This window comes from Trichosurus vulpecula, chromosome 3 (genome assembly GCF_011100635.1).
Source record: "Trichosurus vulpecula isolate mTriVul1 chromosome 3, mTriVul1.pri, whole genome shotgun sequence".
Taxonomy (NCBI): domain Eukaryota; kingdom Metazoa; phylum Chordata; class Mammalia; order Diprotodontia; family Phalangeridae; genus Trichosurus; species Trichosurus vulpecula.
Genome location: NC_050575.1, coordinates 224,316,654 through 224,341,000, shown reverse-complemented (window position 1 = coordinate 224,341,000; position 24,347 = coordinate 224,316,654). Strand labels below are relative to the sequence as shown.

General features: G+C 35.1%; 1 protein-coding gene across 2 annotated transcripts in view; it reads left to right on the top strand.

Annotated features, from left to right (window-relative positions):
* The window catches only part of STRN (striatin), a 150,783-nt gene that overhangs the window by 34,655 nt on the left and 91,781 nt on the right, over positions 1–24,347 (top strand). For both annotated transcript variants that reach the window (XM_036750588.1, XM_036750587.1), the window contains exons 2-3: positions 2,402–2,505; positions 7,953–8,026. In XM_036750588.1, the coding sequence (XP_036606483.1) occupies positions 2,402–2,505; positions 7,953–8,026 (178 nt within the window). The remainder of the gene's footprint in view (positions 1–2,401; positions 2,506–7,952; positions 8,027–24,347) is intronic.

Below are 24,347 nucleotides of genomic sequence, written 5' to 3'. Positions count from 1 at the left end.
TTTTGTACCTCCTTTTCCATTTGGCCAATTTTACTTTTTAAGGAATTCTTCTCTTCAGTGGATTTTTGTGTCTCTTTTACCATTTGACCTATTCTATTTTCTAAGGTGTCATTTTCTTTATCATTTTTTTGTGCCTCCTTTACCAAGATGTTGATATTAACTCATTTTTCATGATTTTCTTGTGTCACTCTCGTTTCTTTTCCTAGTTTTTCCTCTGCCTCTCTTATTTGATTTTTTAAAATGCTTTTTGAGCTCTTCTAGGAATTCTTTTTTGGGCCTGAGACCAATTCACATTTTTCTTTGAGGCTTTGGATGTAGCAATTTTTATTTTGTCTTATTTTGAGTTTGTGTTTTGAGCTCACCTGGCACCATAGTATATTTTTATGTTCAGATTCTTCTTTATTGTTTGCTCATTTTCCTAGCCTGTTTCTTGACTTTTAACTGGTATGTGAAAGGCAGTGTACCAAGCTTCTGGCCTTTCTTGCTGCTGCTGTGAATTAGTTCATCTGTAAGTTTCATTTCTTCCCAGGCAGTGTGTTATAAGGAGGGGTGTGGTCGCTGCTCTCCTGGCCTATGCTCTGGCCTGAGTGACCATAAGTACCCCTTTCTGCCATGGAATTGTGATCAGGGTCCTGCTTTCCTGTGACAACAAGTCTTTTGTTTGCTAGTGCTCCTGTTACCCTGGGACAGTGACCTGGATTCGTGTATGGGCAATGCAATATAGTCCTGTACTCAATGCCAGCAAAGGGACCCTTGTAATCTCCTTCTGACCAATTGTGGACTGAGAGCTCTGGAAGCTGTAGCTGCCTTTGCTGATTCAGTTGCCCCCAAGGCCTATTAGTGCTGGTTTGCTGGGCCTGGCCTGCACTCTACTCTCGCTCTAGTTCTACAAATGTTTTCTGCTGACCTTCTGAATTGCTTTGGATTGGACAATTTTTTCACCTCATCTTTTGTGGGTTTTGCTGCTCTAGAATTCATTTTGAGGAGTAATTTAAAGTCCTTTGGAGGGTAATTTGGAAGAGCTTAGGCCTTTTCTCTGCTTTTCTTGGCTCCACCCTTCTCAGGGGCTAATTCTTAATACAGTTATTCTAGAACTTGTGTTTATTAATTTTCTGTAGCTAATGCTTTGTGGACCTTCAGGCATATGATCTTCTTGCCATTTTTAGGTGACAGGTTGCTTTTAGTGATTCTATTGATGGAAAAATTCACTTTTCTCTTAAATAAAACAATAAACTTTTAAATGCTGTCAGTTGTTAGGGCAACATATTGAGTCTACTCAAGATAATTTTTCTATCAGTTGAATGATCAATTTTCAGAACATCACTTAATGACTTAAAATGGGTTTTGTTTTAACTCCAGGAAAAGTAGAGCCATGTAGATTTAATCATTTAAGAGATCTGTGTTAGAAGTATTACAAACTTGTGGCAATTAGGTGATGCAGTAGATTGTAGTTTGGAAGATCTGAGCTCAAATTCAACCTCAGACACTGTGACCTTGGGCAAGTCACTTAACCTCTCCTAGCCTTTATCTCCTCAACTTATCTGCTCCATCAAATGAAATAATATTTGTAAACTGCTTGGCAGTGTTTGGCACCTACTAGGCTCTATATAAATACTTATATTCCTCCTGCTCCTCCTTACTTGAATACATTATATAAATGCAAATCATACTGTCATCTAAATGAATGGGTAAAGTAATGGTTTTGTGTGTGTGTGTGTGTGTGTGTGTGTGTGTGTGTGTGTGTGTGTGTTTGGTTGTTCATCTGTCAGCAATGTGGTTTCTACATATCAGCAATATGGTTTCTACATCATTTATTGTTGGATATTTTAAATTTTAAACTTTTTAAAAAGGCCTTGGTTATGACTTTGTAACCATTCTGCCTTAGTGACACATGGATTAGGTTGTTCCCTTCTAGGTTTAAAAAAATTCTGTGATTCAAATTTTTTGATGATGATTCTGAGGGAAATAGTTCTACATAATGTGTTTCAAATTCCTCATGTATTTTGATAGCTACATGTAAAGAATACTAATGAACCTTTAGTTTTTATTTATATATTTGGTTTTTGCATTATTTTTCCTTTCCAGTATGTCTCTTCCTTCTTCCCTAACCATAGAGCCATCCCTTCAAGATTCAGAAAAAAAAAGAAAAAGCAGATCAGCAAAACTAATTATGGCATCTGTCAAGTTTAACTATATACAGTGTTCCAAGATCCCTACTTCCTTCCCAGTTCCTCTCCTGCAGAGAAGGAAGGAATGTGCAATTCTTATATCTTCAGGGTCAAGCTTGATCATGTGTAATTACACAGCATTGTTTTCCTGATCAGCATTCTGAATGCATATTTTCCTAATTGCATTGTTTTCCCAATTCATTTGTGTCTGAATGGTGCCTTGTCTTTTTCAGGCCCAGATCGCCTTCCTTCAAGGAGAAAGGAAAGGACAAGAAAATCTGAAGAAAGATCTAGTAAGGAGGATCAAAATGCTGGAATATGCTCTTAAGCAGGAAAGGTACTTCACTAAAATGGAAGAGTGTTTTAAGTTTCTTCAGTTACTTCAAAAGTACTTTTTTTTGGTCATTTGTTAAGTTAGAAGTTTAAGAATTCTAAATTCATTTAAATTCAGAAGACTTATTTAAATACTTAATTTTGAGAAGCAACATTGTGTAGGGTATAGAGAGAGCTGGCCTTTGACTTGGGAAGACCTCTTAGATTAAGGTCCTGCCTCCTATGTATTTTGACTGTGACCAGCCAATCACAGAACTGTCCCAGGCAACTTATAACAGCACTTGCTAAATGTTATTGGTAGAAGAGATTTTCTCACTTGGAATACCTTATACCAAAAAAAAGACCAAAAACAATTTTTTTGGAAGACATTTGAGTCTTATTTTAATGTACCTACTGGGAGTACTTGGTTTTCTCCAATATAGGTGGATAAATTAGTATTTTTAAAGTTTTAACATACTAGCTTCACAAATAAATATCCAGGCAGCATAGATTAGGGAAATGAGTGTTTTATAAATTGTTAATAAACCTTCATGAGATTTCCGGCCTTGCTAATTATTGTTTGATCTTGGACAAATTATGTAATGTCTTTGAACCTGTTTCTTCATCTGTGAAATGAGAATAGAATAAAATGGACTAGCTGACTTCAGAAGTGTCTTCGAGCTAAATACTGTGTTCATAGGTACCCAGATTTTACCAATATGAATTTTTAAAATGTCTTGGCATAAGAAAGTGTATAACTAATGAAAGAAATATTGATGTCTCTAATTTTATGCATTATAAGCATTTTAGGAAGGTTGGAGTGGTATGTTTGAAAGAGAATTGAATTTCGAATTAGGAGACCTGACTTAGGTTCATTAATTTACTTAATAGGTATTTATTGAGCTCCTACTAGCTACAGGTCACTGTGTCAAAGTACTATGAGAGAGAAAAAGCATGAGACACAGTTCTAGCCTTTAAGGCTCTTATGGTTTAGTTTAATTTTGGAGAAATCACTTAGAGTCAGTCTCTAATGGTCCCTCATGGTTCTAAAAGTCTGTCATTTTAATAAATATATATTTAAGTAAAAGAAATTTGTATAAATTGAATCCTGTGTTTTCTGTCATCTTCCATAAAATCAAAAACATTTCTCTGGGAAAAATTTTTCTAGTAAACTGATTTGAAAATATTTTTGTGATTTTTTCTATCCTTTTCTTTCCTTTCAATCATCACTTCCTGGTCCTAGTCCTGTCACTATATCTTCCTTTAGGAGTTTCTTTCCCCTGTAATTTTGATCTGCTGTGGACTAAGAAACCATATTATAGTTGGCTAGACTTATCTAAAATAAAACTAAATGGATACTTGGAAGTCTCAATAAAGTAGATGAACTTTTGCAATATTAATTTTAGCTACTTAAGTGCTTCTTTTTTCTTAGTTCTTAGCCATATTTCAAATAGTTGAATTTACTGTATAAGACCCCTCCTAAAAAGCGTTATATTGTGAAATCTTATTCATTATTTATTATGAAGAGATTGTGATTAAGGTTAAGGTATTAGAAGAAGAATGCATACTCTTTTGGATTGATTAATAGTAATATTAATGTCATAGAATACAGCAAAATGGAAGAACTATTTTTCTCATGTATATGGCTTGTGGGTACAAGGAGAATCATAACTGGTATTATTGTATAATGTTAGTCTAGCCATGTTAGTAGTTCTGATCAATAATCTTGTGGTTGTCTTCTTGGAAGTTCTTTCTTTAATCAACATGTAATTCTTATAAAATCACACTATTTGTCTTATTATATTTTATCGTAAATTAGGTTAAAAACTTAGGAGGGAATGATGATTTTTTTAAATGAAATTTTAGGACATCTCAAGTTTAGTGGTATTCACATAGTTTAGGCACTTCATGTTTAAGTAAACAAACATTAATTAAAAATTGTCCTTTTAGTCCAAAATCAATTTGCCTTTTGCGTTTTATGTCAGGAAGATACATACAGACACACACAGACAGACTTATATACGTATATGTATATGTTTATGTATATATACACATGTGTAAATGTGTGTATATATATATATATATTCATTCAAATAGTTGTATTATAGAAGTGTGGAAGAGTATGATTTTATCATTGGGTTTAAAAACAGCTACAGAAATAAAAACTGGGGAAAGTATGGTTAGATAGTAGTTCATCCGAAATAGATATAGACTACTAGTGGTTTTCGGACTACAAGTTTACTGTAAGTCACCATTATATGGCAGCCAAAAAAGGCAGCTTGATAGTAGACTATATTAAGAGAGACATAGTGTCCAGGCCTGGAGAAGTCGATGAAAGCCCTGTTAAACTCTGACCTGGTCAGATCACATATGGAGTCATGTTTTCAGTTTTGGGTGCATTTTAGGAATGGTATGGATAACCTTGAGAGTGTCAGGAAGTTACAGCTAGCATGGTGAAAAGCCTTATTTTATGTCATACAATGATGAGTTGAAGGAAATGTTTATCTTGGAGAAGAGAAGACCTAGGTACCCTATCAGAGGTGTCTTTAAGTGTATGAAGGTCAGCTACGTGGAAGAGGGATTGGACTCATTCTTTGTGGCCTTTGTGGCTAGAATCAGTAGCGGTGGTGGCAGTTAAGCAAATTTAATATTGACGTTAGGCAAAACTTCCTAATAGGTAGAGCTGTCCAGAAGTAGAATGGACTTCCTCTGCAAGTAGTGGATTCCCCTTCACTAAAAGTCTTCAAGTAAAGGCCGAGGAATTGTTGGCTGTCTTGTAGAGGGCATTCTTGTTTAGGTATGAATCAAAATATGTTGCCTCTAAAGCTCCTGATAATTCTGAGACATGATTCTGAGATGCTTCCTGCCCCTTCATACATTTTGAGAAAGTTCAGTTTTAAAAAGATAAATCAGATGGACTTTTTAAACTTAGTATACCTGGTACCTACGTTAATCAGTGTGCTTAAATGCTTGTTGATTGATCATTTTACGAAGTACTCATTTTCCTTTAAAGAGCAGATTCTCTAGTACGTATAAATTATGATTTTAAAATGAATTAATAATATTTTTAAGACAATTTCATAAACTGAGGTTGACCTGTGTAAAAAAACCCCAAAACTTCGATTACAAATACACACACACACACACACACACACACACACACCTACACACCTCTCTTTAGTGGAGATACCATAAGAGAAGTGATTGGGATATCATGGACTGTTCCTAGTACTAGTAAATATTAGATACCAAAACAGAGCTAGAATGGAACTTAAATTCAGTGTCTGTTATCATGGTATTTTATAGTTATCATAGTTTATTAACTGTAGGTCTTAGGATGTATCTATGTGTGAAGCAAAATTAGATACATTTCCTGCTTATGTCTCATTACTTGAATTAGATGGAGAAAAAACAAGTGAGTATTCCAGTTTAAATGAAAGTGATCAGAAGAAATAGGTGAGAAGAATAACTTTGCAATTGAGGAAGGTAATGGGTGTAAACTAACATTTTTCATAAAGGCAGAAGTTTCCTAGTTAAAATGATGATAAAGTAGCTTTATGGCTAGCCCATTCATGGCTAATTTTACTTTATAAAAGATCTTATTCTTTGATTAATTGGCTTAAAACATTTTATTAAAATTAGTTGTTAAATTTTAAATAAAACTTAATGAGTTTAGTTATTTGTTAAACTAATATTTTTTTAGTTCTTTTTTGTTTATTCTTCTTGCAGTTTTATTTAAGACAACCAGAATGTACCATGAGGTAATGTTTCAGTGTTTGAAGATATTACTTCATTCCATCTGAAAAAAATAAATGAACTGCATAATATTTTAATATTAAGCAAAATGCCACCTTTATTCAGAGAATGGCTTAGCCACAGAAGGCTAGTTACATTGTTTTCTTTTGGTTAAAAGGTAATACTTTGTTTCAGTTTGCAGAGGTTTTGGGAAAGATTAAAAAGGTTCTATAGAAATAATTACTTTCACATGACACTTATAGGAAGAAACCAAATAATATGTCCTTTCATAGTATTACCTTTTCCTGGTGTTGCCTGGGTAGATGATAGAAGCATATTCTGTATGGAGGAAGAGTAGTAATTTTGAATTAGTTCCTACCAAAATATCTGTTTTTATCTAATATTGATGGTACAGTACTTGTGGTGATGTACTCTTGCAGTTGTGCATACTCAGACGTTCATCCTTCTGAGAATTATAGTGGGGATTTGGGCCACAGCCACCCCGCCAGCACACTGAAAACTTCAGTTTCAGGAGAGAGTATAGTGTCATCTCTTTTTGTCCCCCATAAGGTTTTGACTTTTTAGCTACATTTCTTACTTGATGTAGATCCTGGCAATTACTGTACAAGTTTGACCAGCAGAAGAAGCTTAACTTTCCTCCTTTCACTGTGGAATTAGTCATACTGGCATTGATAGTTTGTATGGTTCATCTTTCACCAATAATTGCAGGAAACAAGTTTATGATATGTCGTTTTTTTTATACCGCTGAAGTATTTAGTGGTAACAAATAGCCCACATTTTTAAAGCATTTGATGATACACAAATCTCTTTCCTCACAGCTACCTAGTAAGATAGGTAATACAAGTGTCATTACTTCCATTTTGTAGATGTTAGAATTAGATGCTAAGATGTTAAGTAATTTTCCCAACAGCTCACTGTTTGCTAAGGGATAGAGCAAAGACTTAAACTCACATAGGAAGCAGAGAGTGGTACAGTGGAAATAGCTTTGTATTTGAAGTCAGAGAACCTGGATTCAAGTTCTAGCATTGCCATTTACTAATATTTGTGACCTTGGGCAAGTCATTTCTTTCAGGGCCTCAGTTTCCTCATCTGTAAGCTGAGGAGATTAGACTACATGACTAATACGGTATTTTTTTGTTTCTAATTCTATAAATATTTATGATATCTAGATTCCAAGTCTAATGCTCTTTATATTAAACCATGTAGCTTCTCTTAACAAAAGACTTGGATATTGCTATTTTCTGCCTCATGTTTTTGTTCATGATGTCTAATATGCCTGAAATGCCTTCCTCCCATCCTTATTTGTAGACATTCAAGGTCCAGCTCAGATGCAGACTTTTTTATAAGCCTTCTCTGAATCTGCTCTCCTTGTTATTATTAACACTTTATACCTCTCATGCATTTCTCATATTCTGATTTTGTATTATAATTATTTATATACTTGCCATACCTCTCCTACTAGATTGTAAACTGTTTAAGATTGGAGGGCAAGTCTTATTCGTGTTTGTTTCCCTATTGATTATTCGTGTTTCCCTAGCACCAAAAAAGTTTTTTGTTGATTGATTTTTTTTTCCATTGGGATGGATATGAACTTTTTCTAAGTTTCATTAGAGTTTAATCAGAGCTACTGTGTACTAGAGATGATGCTTACTACATATCTCGAAATTCACCGAAGTATATTTTAAGTTGGTTTATATTTTCTCATTTCTCTGTTAGAGCCAAATACCACAAGTTGAAGTATGGGACAGAGTTGAATCAGGGAGATATGAAGCCTCCAAGTTATGATTCTGGTAAGAAATTAAAAAAAAAAACTTTAAAGTTAATTATTAGACTGATCCTTTGCTCCCACAACAAATAACAAAAAATGTTTGTCTGAAGTATAGTCGTATTTTCACTATTTTGTTGTTAATTACTATACTTCATCCTGGATACTTTCTTTAGTATTCCTTCCCACTGTTTTTTCCCTTTTTCTGCTTCCTTCCTGACACACATTTATTGTGTTTATTTCTCTGCATTTCTCCCTTTTTCCTCTATTTTCTTAAATATTACCTTTAATGACCATTTCCACTGCAACTTAATTAGGGAAAGCAAGCACAAGTATGTAGCAAATGGCACAGACATCCATGTATGATCAAAGTATCTGTCAGAGGGTGGGATTTTAAGAGGTTCAGAAATTTTAAAGGAGAGAGAAGAGAATATTGAAATTAGAGTTTTCCTCTTGTAGTAGACCAAAAGAGATGACATGTAAAGCTCTTTGAATACCTTCAAACTCTATACAAATACTAGTTAGTAGTAGTCATCTTTGTCATCATAGTAAATAGTAGTAGCATAAAGAAGATTGTCTACTTCTTTACCTTTAGTGGCACAGAAAGTTATCTTTAAGGGTCATTACAGTGTCTACTTCAGGTATGTTCATTAGCTTTACAGTGAAACCTTGACACTACTATAGTTTTTAACATTTACCTCTTCCCTTCCTGTGCTTCTTTTCTTCTTGGGTCAAACCATGTAACTTACAGTCTAGATTAGAGGGAAAGATAGAAGCAGTGATTTTTAAGTACTGTCACCCATCTGAAGTGTGTAATGGACTTCTTTGATTAATGTTGGTTAGACAAGACTACACCCATGAATATGGATAATTTAAAGTGGTTATATTTATGGATCATATATTAGAGGTGGAAGGACAAAACCCTCCTTTTTACAGTTTAAAAAAAGTGAGACTCAGAGAGTTTAAGTGAGTTGGTCAAGGTCACAGAGATAGTAAGTGGCAGAAATCCTCTGATAAGAAATCCAGCACCCTTCCTTTTACAGTAGGCTGCCTCCCATATTAAAAAATGATTAGTCAATACTAGATAATTAGTTTTTTTCTTTAAAAAAAACTAACAAGTGATAAATGCACAGGCTATATATCCCTTTGTAAAACTTGAAACAAAATGTTTTTAACTATTACTTTAGTGATTTCCCAATTTATGAAATAGTTTTCCCATTATGAATAATTTAAAATATCTTTTACTTATACAATGAAAGAATAGTAACAAAACTTTTTAAAAGCTGTTTTTTTCAAAGTGCTGGAATGTAATAAGAGAATATCTGGGTAATTTTGCAAAAAAAAATAATTTTGTACATATGCAAACTTTGTTTTTTATAATTGCTACAACTTTAGCCATGATGAGTAGGAATAGGATAGCTGATGACTACGAACATCATTTCTTTGTGAAATGGATTATATAAGTGCAGTAGGAAATATGTCCAGATGTTATTAACATCTTAATTGCTTGAAAAATTACTTGAAAGGCCTTTTCAGTGTCTGAACTTATGACTAGAAAAGTATAAATTCCAGATTGTGTGTGTGTGTGTGTGTGTGTATGTGTGTATATGTGTTCAGGCAAAAGTGTGATAGCTTATTTAATAGGGGATTATGGACACTAGTATAGGCAAGTCAGTGTTATATAAAACTTAATTTTTCCATGCCTTTTGCAGGGTTAGTGACTTGGTTAGTTGAGGATCATAAAATTTTGATTTTATTCATAATGTATCATGTTTGGTATGTTAAATTTAAAAAAGCATACAGATATTGACAGATATATTGATTATTCTTGATTTTCTTCCAAATGAAAGTATAATCTTTTGAACTATGTGTGTATGTGTATATGTATGTGTGTGTGTATATGGTGTGTGTGTGTCTATAGCTATATCTATGCAGATAGAGATACAAACACACATACCTACATACTGGTTTTTCTACTATATAATAAGATCGCAAACATTCTTTCTTTGTTGTTGTTCAGTTGTGTCTGACTCTTCATGACCTGATTTGGGGTTTCCTTGATAAAGACCCTGGAGTGATTTGCCATATCTTCCTCCAGCTCATTTATAGATGAGGAACTGAGGCACACAGGGTTAAGTGACTTGCCCAGGGTCACATAGCTAGTACATGTCTGAGGGCAGATTTAAACTCATAAAGATGAGTCTTCCTGATTCCAAGCCCAGTGCACTATCCACTGCACCACCTAGTTGCCTCTTGCAAACAGTGGGAAACAATTATTTTGTCTAGACTTATGTTTTCATTAGTAGAACTCCTAATGAAGAAATTCCTGTACTGATATGATCACTAATTCATTTCTAACTTAGTTTTAGAAGGTTGCCTGGTGCAGTGGAAGGTTAAGTGACATTTACATGGTCTCACAGCACATCATAGTGGATAAAAGCACTGGACTTGGGGCAGTGATGATGTGGATTTGAAGCCTTCTTCAAACACCTAACTGTGTGTTTGTGGTCAAATCACTTGACCTATCTTCTCATCATCTTTTGCAAAATGTTGATAATAGAACCTATCAAAGAATCGTTTTGAGGGTCAAACGAGACAATATATGTAAAATCTTTTGTAATCCTTAGAGCTATTTTCTATGTAAATATTGGCTGTTACTGTTGTTGTTATGTGTCAGAGGCAGGGTTTGAACCTAGTTTTTCCTGACACCCTGGCTGACTCTCTATTGATTGTATCGCACTGTGGACCGTGATGATTGTCAGAAAAAACCAGCAACTATTAGTATCATAGTAAAATAAAGTATTATTTACTGTTTATTATTTCTGAATCTAGCAAGAAAGCTCTCATTTCAGCAAAAAGTTATAAAACTCATTGACTAAAAATTTGATGCCATTAAACTTTTGGCTAAGCAGTCTCATTTTCTTAGCCATTGCTATTAGTGGTTTTTTGCTTCTTTAGCAATTTCATATTTTGAAATTTTGTTATTTTAGCCATTTCATTTCCTGTGGGGCAAAAAAATTCTATTATATTACTATACCATAGTTTATTCAGCCACCCCCAAATCAGTGCCTACTCATTTTGTTTCTAATTCTTTGATACCACAAAAAGTGCTGCTTTTGAATATTTTACTGATTAGTTTCATTTCACATAGTACAGAAGATGGAGAAATCTGAAGCAGTCAAAAAAAGTAAGATGAATATAGAGACTAGTATACAGGGGCCTTGCTGCATTGCCAAACAGATATGCCAAAGAGCTAAATTTGGCATAATACCAGACTGTATCTGGACCAACACTGTAACATTGGAAAGTACTGTTGCTTGTTTCATATTGCTGTTTGTCTCATAAACTAGTAGAAGGACTTTCATCATATTTTGGTTTCTGAATCTTGATTCCATAAGATGTACTGTAGCATAAGTTGAATAACAAAGTTTTTCTACCCCTTACCAGAGTTATCTACTTATTTTGTATTTGAAAGCAGAAACATACTTAATCTTAAAAAACAGTTGACTTATCTGAGCCATTTGGCAAGAAATGTATGACAAAATTTCACTGGATATTTCAGAAGCCATTAATTTTCTTATTTTAAATCTTATTTAATATTTATTTTCCCAATTATATGTAAAAACAATTTTAACATTCTTTTTTTTTAAATTTTGAGTTCCAAATTCTTTCCCTCCCTTCCTTCCCCCCACCCCCCCGCCATGAGAAGTCACATTTCCATATAAGTCATTCTATAAAAGAAAACACAGACCAAAAAACCCCAAGAAAAATAAAGAAAAAGTATCTTTGATCTACATTCAGATTCTACCAGTTCTTTCTCTGGAGATGGACAGTACCTTTCATCATAAGTCCTACAGAATTGTCTTGGATCATTGTATTACTGAGAATATCTAATTTATTCATAGTAGATCATCATGCCATGTTGCTTGTTACTGTGTACAGTGTTCTTCTGGCTCTACTCATTTCGCTTTGCATCAGTTCATGTAAGTCTTTTCATGTTTTTCTGAGATCATCTTGCTCATCATTTCTTTTTTTTAAAATTAGGATTTTTTATTTTTAGCTTATAACACTCAGTTCTGCATGTTTTTGAGTTCCAGATTTTCTTCCCCTTCCCCCTATCCCCCAAGACAGCATGGAATCTGATATATCTTCTACATATACCTTTGCATGAAACTTATTTACAAAATAGTCAAGTTGCAAAGAAGAATTATGACCAGTGGCATGAATCATGAGAGAGAAGAAACCAAGCCAAAAAAAAAGAGAAGAAAAAAAATGAGAGCAAATAGTTTGCTTCAGTCTGCATTCAGACTTGATAGTTCTTTCTCTGGATGGGGATAGCTCTCTCCATTATGAGTTCTTTGGAGTTGTCTTTGAACCTTGTATTGCTGAGGAGAGCCAAGTCTATCAAAGTTAGTTGTCACAGAATCAATATATCTGTGGTTGTGTACAATGTTCTGGTTCTGCTCCTCTCACTCAGCATCAGATCATGTAGGTCTTTCTAGGTTATTATGAAGTCCATATCTTCTCCATTTCTTATAGCACAGTAGTATTCCATTACATTCATATACCACAACTTGTTTAGCCATTCCCCAATTGATGGGCATCCCCTTGATTTCCAATTCTTTGCTACCACAAAAAGAGGTGCTATGAATACTTTTGCACATACAGGTCCCTTTCCCACTTGTGTGATCTCTTTGGGATACAGCCCTAGAAGTGGTATTGCTGGGTCAAAGGGTATACACATTTTTATAGCCCTTTGGCAAATAGCTCTCCAGAATGGCTGGATCAGTTCACAACTCCATCAATAATGTAACATTTCTTAAAGCACAGTAGTATTCCATCACAGTCATATACAACAATTTGTTCAACCATTCCCCAGTTGTCAGACATTTCCTCATTTTCCACTACTTTGCCATCACTAAAAGAACTACTATAAATATTTTTGTACACATAGGTCCTTTTCCTTTTTGTTTTTCATCTCTGTGGGATATAGACCTAGTAGTGGTGTTGCTTAGTCAGAGGGTCTACACGGTTTTATAGAACCTTTGGACATAGTTCCAAATTGCTCTCCAGAATGGTTGAATCAGTATACAACTTCACCAATGGTACATTAGTGTTTTAATTTTTCCACATCCTCTCCAACATTTGTCATTTTCCTTTTCTGTCATATTAGCCAATCTGACAGATGTGAGGTAGTAGCTTAGAATTGTTTTAATTTTCACTTCTCTCATCAATAGTGATTTAGAGTACTTTTTTATATGACTGTTGATAGCTTTGATTACTTTGTCTGAAAACTGCTTTTTTATATCATGACTTTGACCATTTATCTGAGGAATGGCTCTTATTTCTATAAATTTGACTCAGTTTTCTATGTTTGAGAAATGAAGTCTTTATCAGAGAAACTCACTGTAAAAAGTTGGTTTTCACAGGAATGATTACCAACTATGTATTTCCCTCCATCCAATTTTCTCTATTTATCCTAGTTTGTCCTTTAACCCTGTCCATTATGAACAGTATTTTGCTTCTGACTTTTGCCTCTCCCAAACTGCCCTCCCTTCTATCAGCTCCCTTCTCCCCACTTTCTCTTATCCTCTTTCCTTCCTACTTTCCTGTATGGTAAAATAGATTTCTACACCCAACTGAGTGTGTACATTATTCCCTCTTTGAGCCAATTCCGATGAGATGAAGGTTCATGTGCTCCTTTCCTCAATTCCTCCATTTCCCCCCTCCACTGTAGAATCTTTTTTAGGCCTCTTTTATGTCAGATAATTTATCCCATTCTACCTTTTCCTTTCCCCTTCTCCCAGTGCATTCTTCTTTCTCATCCCTTTATTTTATTTTTTTTAGATAATCATACCATCACATTTAACTAACATCTCTGCTTTCTATGTATACTCCTTCTAACTGCCCTAATAATGAGAATGTTTTAGGAGTTATAAATATCATTTTCCCGTGTAGGAATATAAACAGTTTAACCTTATCAAGTCCCTTGTGATTTCTCTTTCCTGTTTACCTTTTTATGCTTCGTTTACATGTTGTATTTGAAAGTCATATTTTCTGTTCAGTGCTGATCTTTTCATCAGGAATACTTGAAAGTCCTCTACATCATTGAATGTCTATTTTTCCTCTGAAGGATTATACTCAGTTTTGCTGGGTAGATGATTATTGATTGTAACCCTAGCTCTTTTGCCTTCTGAAATATCATTCCAAGCCCTTTGATCCTTTAATGTAGCTAAATCTTGTGTTATCCTCTGTGGATCCACAATTTTTGAATTGTTTAGTTTTGGCTGCTTACAGTATTTTCTCCTTGATCTGGGAGGTCTGGGATTTGGCTATAATATTCCTGGGAGTTTTCATTTTGCTATTTTATTCAGGAGGTGATCAGTGGATTCTTTTAATTTCTATTTTGCCCTCTGGTTCTGGAATATCAGGGCAGTTTTCCTTGATAATTTCTTGAAAGGTGATGTCTAGACCCTTTTTTCTATCCTGACTTTCAAGTAGTCTAGCAATTCATTATCTCTCCTTGATCTATTTTCCAGGTCAGTTATTTTTCCAATGAGATATTTCACATTTTCTTCCATCTGTTCATTGTTTGATATTGTTTCTTGATGTTTGATCAAGTCATTAGCTTCTTGTTGCCCGGTTCTAACTTTTAAGGAATTATTTTCTTCAGTGGGTTTTTTTATTTTCTTTCCCATTTAGCCAGTTCTGCTTTTGAGGGCATTCTTCTCTTCAGTGGATTTTTGTGCCTCTTTTATCATTTAGCCTATTCTGTTTTTTAAGGTATTATTTTCTTGTGCCTCCTTTTTACCAAGATATTCTTGTTAAACGATTTTCTTGCATCACTGTCATTTCTCTTGCCAGTTTTTCCTCTATCTCTCTTACTTGATTTTTGAAATCCTTTCTGAGCTCTTCCATAGCCTGAGACCAATTCATATTTTTCTTTGAGTCTTTGGATGCAGGAATTTTGACTTTGTTGTCTTCTTCTGAGTGTGTATTTTTGATCTTCCTTGTCACAATAGTAACTTTCTATGGTCAGAATTTTTTTCAGTTTGTTCATTTTCCACCCTATTTCTTGACTTTTAACTCTATGCTGCAGTGGGGCTCTGTTTCTCAAGTGGAGGAGGCACTATTATAAGCTTCAGGTTTTTTTGTACAGCTGTTTTCAGAGGTTATTCTGGGGACCTGTAAATTTTTGGCTCTTGGTGGTGTGCTCTAGAGAGAGGTGTGTTTACTACTCTCCTGTACTATGTACTGATTTGTGAGGGACTACAAGCACTCTTTTCAACCCTGAAACTGTGGCCAGGGTCCCTGCTCCCCTATAGTCACAAGTTCTGCTGTGCTAGTGCTCCTCCTCTCACTAGGACTAAGACCCAGAACTGTGACCCAGATCCAAGCGTAGAAAATTCAACAGAGTCCTGCCACTGCTGCCAGCAGAGGGACCCCTGTAAATCTCCTTCTGACATGTTGTCTACTCTCCTTACCATCTGTGGACTGAGAGGTCTGGAAACCGCCACTGTTGTCACTAATTCTGTCATTCCCAAGGCCTGCTCCTGGTTTGCTGGGACCTGGTCTGTGCTGGCATGGCTTGCACTGAATGGCATTCCTCTCTCACCCTGGAACAATAGACCTTTCCTGCTGACCATCTAAGTGGTCTTGGGCTGGGAAATTTTTTCACTCTCTTTTTGTGGGTTCTGCCACCCTAGAATTTGTTTGGAGTCATTATTTAATGGTATTTGGAGGGGATTGGGGGAGAGCTCAGGCAAGTCCCTGCCTTTACTACTCCCCATCTTGGCTCCACATCTGTCATTCATTTTCTAAAGGTAATTTTATATCAAGATCTTCCTATTGCATGGTTTGTATAAATCTTTTTGGAAGGCTCAATTAACGTTCCAAAAGCATAACCATATCTTCATTCAACAATTTTTTAAAAACATTTATTATATGTTCATGACATTGTACTGGGGATACTAAGATACCAACAAAACAGTCTCTGCTGTCAAGGAATTTGCATTCTCCATGGGATTCAGTGTGCATGAATGAATAAATACCATTTTATTTAAGGAGAAGAGAGAGTACTAATGAATGGGGGGTGAGGGAGGCTGGAAGTCAGGAGAATATTCAGGGAGTATAGGTACCTCTAGAATTTATAGGCTTAAACAAAGGCAGCTGAAAATGAGGACTACTAAGAATTGTACATATTGGGGGAGCCGTGCAGAGGCAGAACAGACTGTACAAAAACTAGGAGATGGAATGCTGGTAATGGGAACAAGCTAGGGAACCATTATGACTGAAACCTACCCTATATGAAGCAGAGGTCATGAGGATAAGTTGGAGCTAGATTATAAAGGACTTTGAAGATAAAACATTGAAATTTGTATTTTCTAGAGGCAGTGTGAAGCACCAAAACTTATTGAATAGGGTGGTGGTATGATTAGACTTGTGTTTTAGCAATATTAATTTGACAGTCATGTGAAAATGGAGAGATGAGAAAAGGAAAATCAGTTAGGAGGCTTTTGCAGTGAAAACGACCTGAAGGGAGTAATGTGAAAGGAGGGGAAGTTAAAAAGACACAGGAAAAGTTGTGAAAGCAGAATAGACAAAACTTCATAATTGATTTAATGTTGGGCTTAAGGGAAAAGAAAAAGTGCATTTAGGATGAAACATGACCAAAACGTAGGGAGGGAAGGAGGGATAAGTTTGAAAAGATTCTGGATGACTAAACTGTAAACAGTTGCTAAAAGTCTATACAGGGTCATAGATTGAGATTTAGAAAAGCACCTGAGAGGCTATCTTGTCCGTTTCCATCACTTTACAGATAGGAAGCTGAAGCCCAGAAAAATTAAGTGATTTGCCCATGTTCATATAGGTTAACAAAGGGTTAGTTGAAATTCAGCAATTTTTCACATTTGAAGAACTGTTGATTCCTTTATATCTGAACATGAATGATGTTGATATACCCGTAAAAAGGAAGATGAACATGAATCAACAGAATCAACAATATGTTGTTTATAAAAAACATACTTGAAAAATAAAGATTCTTGTAGATTTAAAATGAAGGGCTTGCATAGCATATTACAATTCAGGTGAACTCAGAAAAGAAGGGCAGCAATCATGATTTCAGACAAAGCTGCAGTAAAAATAGAAAGTAACAAGTAGGAAAATTGAATTATGCTTTAAGAAATCATTTATAATGATTCAGTACTCAATGTATATGCAGCAAATTGCATTGCCTTTATGGTAAAACTATAATGGTGGAGCTCAGTGCTGTCTTTTCAAACCTCGAGAAACCTAACTTAAAAGTAAGCAAGAAGGAAGTTAGGGTTCTGAATAGAACTTTAGAAAAATTGATATGACATGTATCAGTAGGCAACTGAATGGGAAAAGAAAGGAATTTGTATAAAATTCAGTTGTGTATATAGCATCCTTAAAAAAATTAACCTTGTATTAGGACATACAAAGGCAGAAAAACAAAACAACCTTTATTGGTTGACCACAATGCAATAATAATTGAAAAAAGAATAAAAAATTAATTGAAGATTAAATAATTTTGTTTTGAAGAATTGATGGATAAAGGAAAAAAAAACATAGGAAAAAACCCAGAACACATCAAATAAAATAACAATAATGGGGCAATATAGACACTATGGTATGCAGTTTAATTTTTTTCAACATTTTCATTACCAAAAGAAAAAAAACAGATAAACAAGTTGTAACAGTTGTGAACAGATAAATAAGTATGTAACAAAAAAAATTAGGCAAAAAATCAGAAAGCCCTCAATTAAAAATATTAGGAATTCTGAAACTCAAAAAGGAGATTAATAAAACTAAAAACATGATCTCAGTTGAATTGGTAATTAAAGATAGCAACTGTTTTTTTTAAAAGTAATAGCTTATTTTAAAAAAAGATTGAAGGAAACCAAATTGTGTCAAAATTGAATAGAATTCATGACAATTGAAGATAAAAAATGGAAAATATGATAAATTATTGTGCCCAGTTATATGCCAACAGAACTCATAACCTAGATTCAGTGGGTGAATATGTAGAAAATTTTTTTTAAAAAACCAGATTAACAGAAGAAGAAATAGATTAAATAATCCCGTTTTAGTAAAAGAAATTAAACAGTCCATAAATGAACTCCCAAAGACACTCTGGGATTAGATGTATTTTAAGTGAATTCTAGGAAACAAAGAACAATTTTAGTATTATATAAGTTGTTTACAAAAATTAGAAAATAAGAGCTTCTTGCAACCATTTTATATAACAAGGATGTCCAAAAATGCTGCAGCCCCTGGGCCTCATGTTGCCTGCATTATGATTTATGCGGCTTGCCTACAAGCATAGAAATTTACATAAATGCTTTAGTAAATGAAGATGAGCTACCACAGACCTCTCACTAAAATGGCAAATCAAAATATATTGTCTGTTGTTTCAATAAAAACCTAAGGTTAGACAGCCTTATTATATAATATGAACATGGTAGTGATACCTAAATAGTGACAAACTTTTGGGAAAACAAAACTATAGACCAATTTCCCTAATGAATATCGATACAGAAATGTTAAATATTAGCAAATATGTTGCATATTAAAAAGATTATACACTATAGCCAGGTTAGATTTATACAAGGAATGCATATTGGTTCAATGTAAGCAAAGTTATACACTTTGTAGATCATATAGTAATAAAAATAATAAAAACTATGTAGTTGTATCAACAAATGCTGAATACATCTATAGATAACAAAATCCAACATTCTTCCTGTTAAAAACACTAAAAAACAGAGAGTAAATGGATTTTTCTTTATATCGTAGCTAGTGTCTAAAACCAAGAGCACACCTATGTAATAGAGAAAATTAGAAGCCTTTCCAATAAGTGCAGGGGTAAAGCATCCATTATCAATACTTCTCTTTCAAATATTATAAATACTAGGCACAACAATAAAACCATCAAAGGAATAAACATAAACAAATATAAATGAAATTATTGATTTTTACAGATCTCACTATCTAGAAAACCAAAAACCAGTTAAAATTAATTGAAATAATAACTTCTGCAAAGCTGCTGGATATGAAATAAATACCTATAAATCACCAGCATTTCAGTATATTATCAACAAAACCCAGCAGGAAGAGATAGAATGAGAAATAAGTTTCATACAAAATAACTACAGAATGTATGAAGCATTTGGTAGCTTACCCCCAAAAAACTAGAAATATATGAATGCAAACAAAAAACACTTTTTACAGAAATACAGACCTAAACAGTTGGAGAAATATTAATTTGCTTATGATTTGGTACTGGTTATAAAAAGAATTGATCAGTCAAACAAAATAGGTACATAATGTACAGAATCAAATGAACATAGAATACTGTTTGATAAACTGAAGCCTCAACTGCTAGGGTAAGGACTCAATGTAACAAAAATTGCTAGGAAAATAGAAAACACTTTGGCAGAAATTAGGTTTATATGTGGGATTATCAATCTTTTTCATGTCATCAACCCCTTTGGTAGTCTGGTGAAGCCTATGTACCTCTTTTTGGTGTAACATTTCAAAATACATAAAATAAAATGTACACACTTGCAAAACACATAAATTACATATAAATAGAATTATCAGAAATATTTTTTAAAGGTCATAGATCCCAAGTTAACCTCTGGTTTAGTGTAACACATCATGCCATATCACAAGATGTTCTCCAAATGGATATATGACAAATAGAAAAAGAAGACATCATAAACAAGTTAGAGGAACAGGGAAGAAATTTCCATTCAGATCTATGGCTAGAAGAATTCACGACCAAGAAAAGGAAAGAGGATCACAAAAGATAAATGCAGAATTTTTTTCTATAGAAAGTTTTTGCACGAACAAAACCAATGCTGTTAAAATTAGGAAAAAAAAACAGCTGGGACGGAACAGCATTACAGCATAAAGGTCTCATTTCTGAGATAGATAAGGAATTGATTCATATTTATAAGAAAAAGAAGTAAGGAATTGATTCAGATTTATAAGAAAAAAGAGCCATTCCTCAATTGATAAATTGTGAAAAGGTAATTTTCAATGGAAGAAATCTAAGCTATCAACACCCATATGAAAAATGTCCCAAATCATTAATAAGTAGAGAAATAAAAATCAAAGTGTAAAAATAGAGGATAATGAAGTTATGTCAATATTTGTATTTGCAGTGAATGAAATAGCACCTAAATGCTTAATGGCACTAGTAAAACCATTTTTTTTGTGGAGTCTCCATACTTTCTTATTTTATATTTTTTAGTTTTCAGCATTGATTTCCACAAGATTTTGAGTCACAAATTTTCTCCCCATTTCTACCCTCCCCCCACTCCAAGATGGCATATATTCTGATTGCCCCATTCCTCACTCAGCCTTCCCTTCTGTCACCCCATTCTCCCTCCTCCCCCCATCTCTTCCCCCTTACTTTCTTATAGGGCAAGATAGATTTCTGTGCCCCATTGCCTGTATATCTTATTTCCCAGTTGCATGCAAAAACAACTTATTTTGAGCATCTGCTTTTAAAACTTTGAGTTCCAAATTCTCTCCCCTCTTCCCTTCCCACCCACTCTCTCTAAGAAGGCAAGCAATCCAACATAGGCTATACATATATCATTATACAAAACACTCCCATAAAGAGTCATGTTGTGAAAGACTAACTATATTTCCCTCCATCCTATCCTATCCCCCTTTATCCAGTTTTCTCCCTTGACCCTGTTCCATTTCAAAAGTGTTTGCTTTTGATTACTACTTCCCCCTATCTGCCTTCCCTTCTATTGTCCCCACTTTTTTATCCCATTCCCCCTACTTTCATGTGGGGTAAGATACCCAATTGACTGTGTATATTATTCCCTCCTCAAGTCAAATCCAATGAGAGCAAGATTCACTCATTCCCCCTCACCTGCCCCCTTCTCCCTTCCAATGAACTGCTATTTCTTGCCACTGTTATGTGAGATAATTTACCCCATTCTATCTCTCCTTTCTCCCTCTCTCAATATATTCCCCTCTCATCCCTTAATTTAATTTTATTTTTTTAGATATCATCCCTTCATATTCAACTCACCTTGTGCCCTCTACCTATATATGTGTTTATTCCCTTCAACCACCCTAATACTGAGAAAAGTCTCATGAATTACACACATCATCTTTCCATGTAGGAATGTAAGCAAAACAGTTCCACTTTAATAAGTCCCTTATGATATCTCTTTCTTATTTACCTTTTCATGCTTCTCTTGATTCTTGTGTTTGAAAGTCAAATTTTCTATTCAGCACTGGTCTTTTCACTGAGAAAGCTTGAAAGTCCTCTATTTTATTGAAAATCCATATTTTGCCTTGGAACATGATACTCAGTTTTGCTGGGTAGGTGATTCTTGGTTTTATTCCTAGCTCCATTGACCTCTGGAATATCATATCCCAAGCCCTCCAGTCCCTTAAGTTTGAAGCTGCTAGATCTTGAGTTATTCTGATTGTGTTTCCACAATACTCAAATTGTTTCTTTCTGGCTGCTTGCAGTATTTTCTCCTTGACCTGGAAACTCTGGAATTTGGCAACAATATTCCTGGGAGATTTCTTTTTGGGATCTTTTTCAGGAGGCGATTGGTGGATTCTTTCAATTTCTATTTTACCCTCTGGCTCTAGAATATCAGGGCAGTTCTCCTTGATAATTTCTTGAGAGATGATATCTAGGCTCTTTTTTTGATCATGGCTTTCAGATAGTCCAATAATTTTTAAATTATCTCTCCTGGATCTGTTTTCCAGGTCATTTGATTTTCCAATGAGATATTTCACATTGTCTTCCATTTTTTCATTCCTTTGGTTCTGTTTTATAATATCTTGGTTTCTCATGAAGTCACTAGCTTCCACTTGCTCCAATCTAATTTTTAAGGTGGTATTTTCTTCAGTAATCTTTTGGACCTCCTTTTCCATTTGTCCCATTCTGCTTTTAAAGGCATTCTTTTCCTCATTGGATTTTTGGAGCTCTTTTGCCACTTGGGTTAGTCTATTTTTTAAGGTGTTATTTTCTTCAGTATTTTTTGGGGTCTCCTTTAGCACGTCATTGACTTGTTTTTCATGATTTTTTTGTATCACTCTCGTTTCTCTTCCCAAATTTTCCTCTTTTACTTGCTTTTCCAAATGCTTTTTGAGCTCTTCCATGGCCTGAGACCAATTCATATTTTTCTTGGAGGCTTTTGATGTAGGCTCTTTGACTTTGTTGACTTCTTCTGGCTGTATGTTTTTCTCTTCTTTGTCACCAAAAAAAGATTCCCAAAGTCTGAGTCTGAATCTGAGTCCATTTTCACTGCCTGTTCATGTTCCCAGCCAACTACTTGACCCTTGAACTTTCTGTCAGTGTATGACTGCTTGTAGAGTAGAGAATACTTTGTCCCAAGCTTGAGGGGCTGTGCTGCTGTTTTCAGAACTACTTCTACACAGCAAGCTCTGCCACAGCAGTGCTCCTCCTTCCCCAAGAACAACCAACCTGGATAGCTACCCAGATCCAAGCAAGCGCTGCAGTCCCGCTGTGATTGGCAGCTTAATTCCTCCCAGCAGGTGGCCTGGGGCTGGAAGCAACTGCAGCTGGAGCTCTGGGAGCAGTCCCAGCACTGGACCATTTCTGTGCCCCCAGGGCTGGTGCTGACCATGCACTCCTTTCACTCTGATCCAGCAGTTTTCCCCACTAACCTGCTCTGTTGTCTTTGGCATTTGTGGGTTGAGAAGTCTGATAACTGCCACAGCTCAATAATTCAGGGCCCTACCACCTGTTCTGTGCAGCTCCCTTTCTGGTTGGTCCTGGTGTGGCCCACACTGGGCCATGCTCCACTCAGCTACCACCTCCATGCAATAGACCCTTCCCAGCCACCATCCAGGCTGTCCTGGGCTGGAGCCCTGCTTCCCTCTGCTATTTCATGGGTTCTGCAGCTCTAGAATTTGTTCAGAGCCATTTTTTACAGGTGTTTGGAGGGACCTGAGGGAGAGCTTAAGCAAGTCCCTGCTTTCCAGCTGCCATCTTGGCTCCGCCCTCCCACTAAAACCATTTTAAATGAAAAAAATCTGATTCTTAATTTGACTTGAGGTTGTAAACTTGGGTAACTGGAAGTGTAGTGATAATAGTAACAACAATAACAACAACAATAATAATTATGATGAGAGAGAAGAAGAAGGAGAAGAAGGAGAAGGAAGAAAAAAGAGGAAGGAAGAAAGAAGAAGACAACGACGACAACGGATTAATTGCCAAGGGAGGAGAGTATATCCATTCAACATTAGCCAGCAACTACCTAGTTTTTCATTGCGCACATACATATACATATGTGTGTGTGTGTGCGTGTGTGTGTGTGTGTGTATTCATTCCTATATTGTTGGAGATGTGGTGAAATATTGATCAAACTTCAGTAGTTAAAAAGAAAAATCTTCCTTGTTCAATCCTCATTTCAGTGATTGAGATAATTAAGGTTAATGATTTTAAGTTGCTTTATCAAGGACTGCTTAGAAAAAAATGCTTTCACTTTCATTCTGTGACATAATTTGGGAACTATGTTAGACTTAAACACTTCAGAAACATTATGGAAAAGTGCTTTTTTTTTTCCTTCCTTCTCTTACTCCTGTTATACAGTCTAAAAAATGACATTTGTATTAATTTGTTTCATTGAATGAACTATGCATGATTTGTTGAGAAGGAGGGTCTGCCCCCTATGTGGTTAAAGGGTATGCGTGTGGCTGTGGGTAGTGATAGACATGCCTTTTAAAAAAGCATCAATAAAACTTTTTTTTTTTAAAGTGTAGAAGAAAGCAAGAAAAAAAATGCAGATAGGGACACCAATAGAGAGGTTTTGCTACTACCTTGTTAAATTTAATTTATACTTTAAAAAATATATGTGACAAAAGTTCATGGGTGTTTGAGCAGCTAGTCAGGAGTGGAGAACCTGTGGCCTGGAGGCTGCAGGTTTCCCGCTCCTAAGATAGGTGGTGTTGTGGATAGAGTGCTGGGCCTGGAATTGGGAAGCCTCTTCTTCGTGAGTTCAAATCTGGCCTCCGGCACTTAATAGCTCTGTGACCCTGGGCAAGTCACTTAACCCTCTTTGCCTCAGCTTCCTTATCTGTGAAATGAGCCAGAGAAGGAAATGGCAAGCCGTTCCAATATCTTTGCTAAGAAAACCCCAAAAGGAGTTAGGAAGAGTCAGACATGACTAAAAAATGAGTGAACAATGGCAAACAAAAGTTCAGGTACTCATATAAACTTCTTTCATATTGTTTGTGTTTTGTGTTAATGATTACCTTCATAATAAAAAAGAAAATGAAAAAAATGGTAGTTGTTGCCTAATGTTGAATGCAAACTT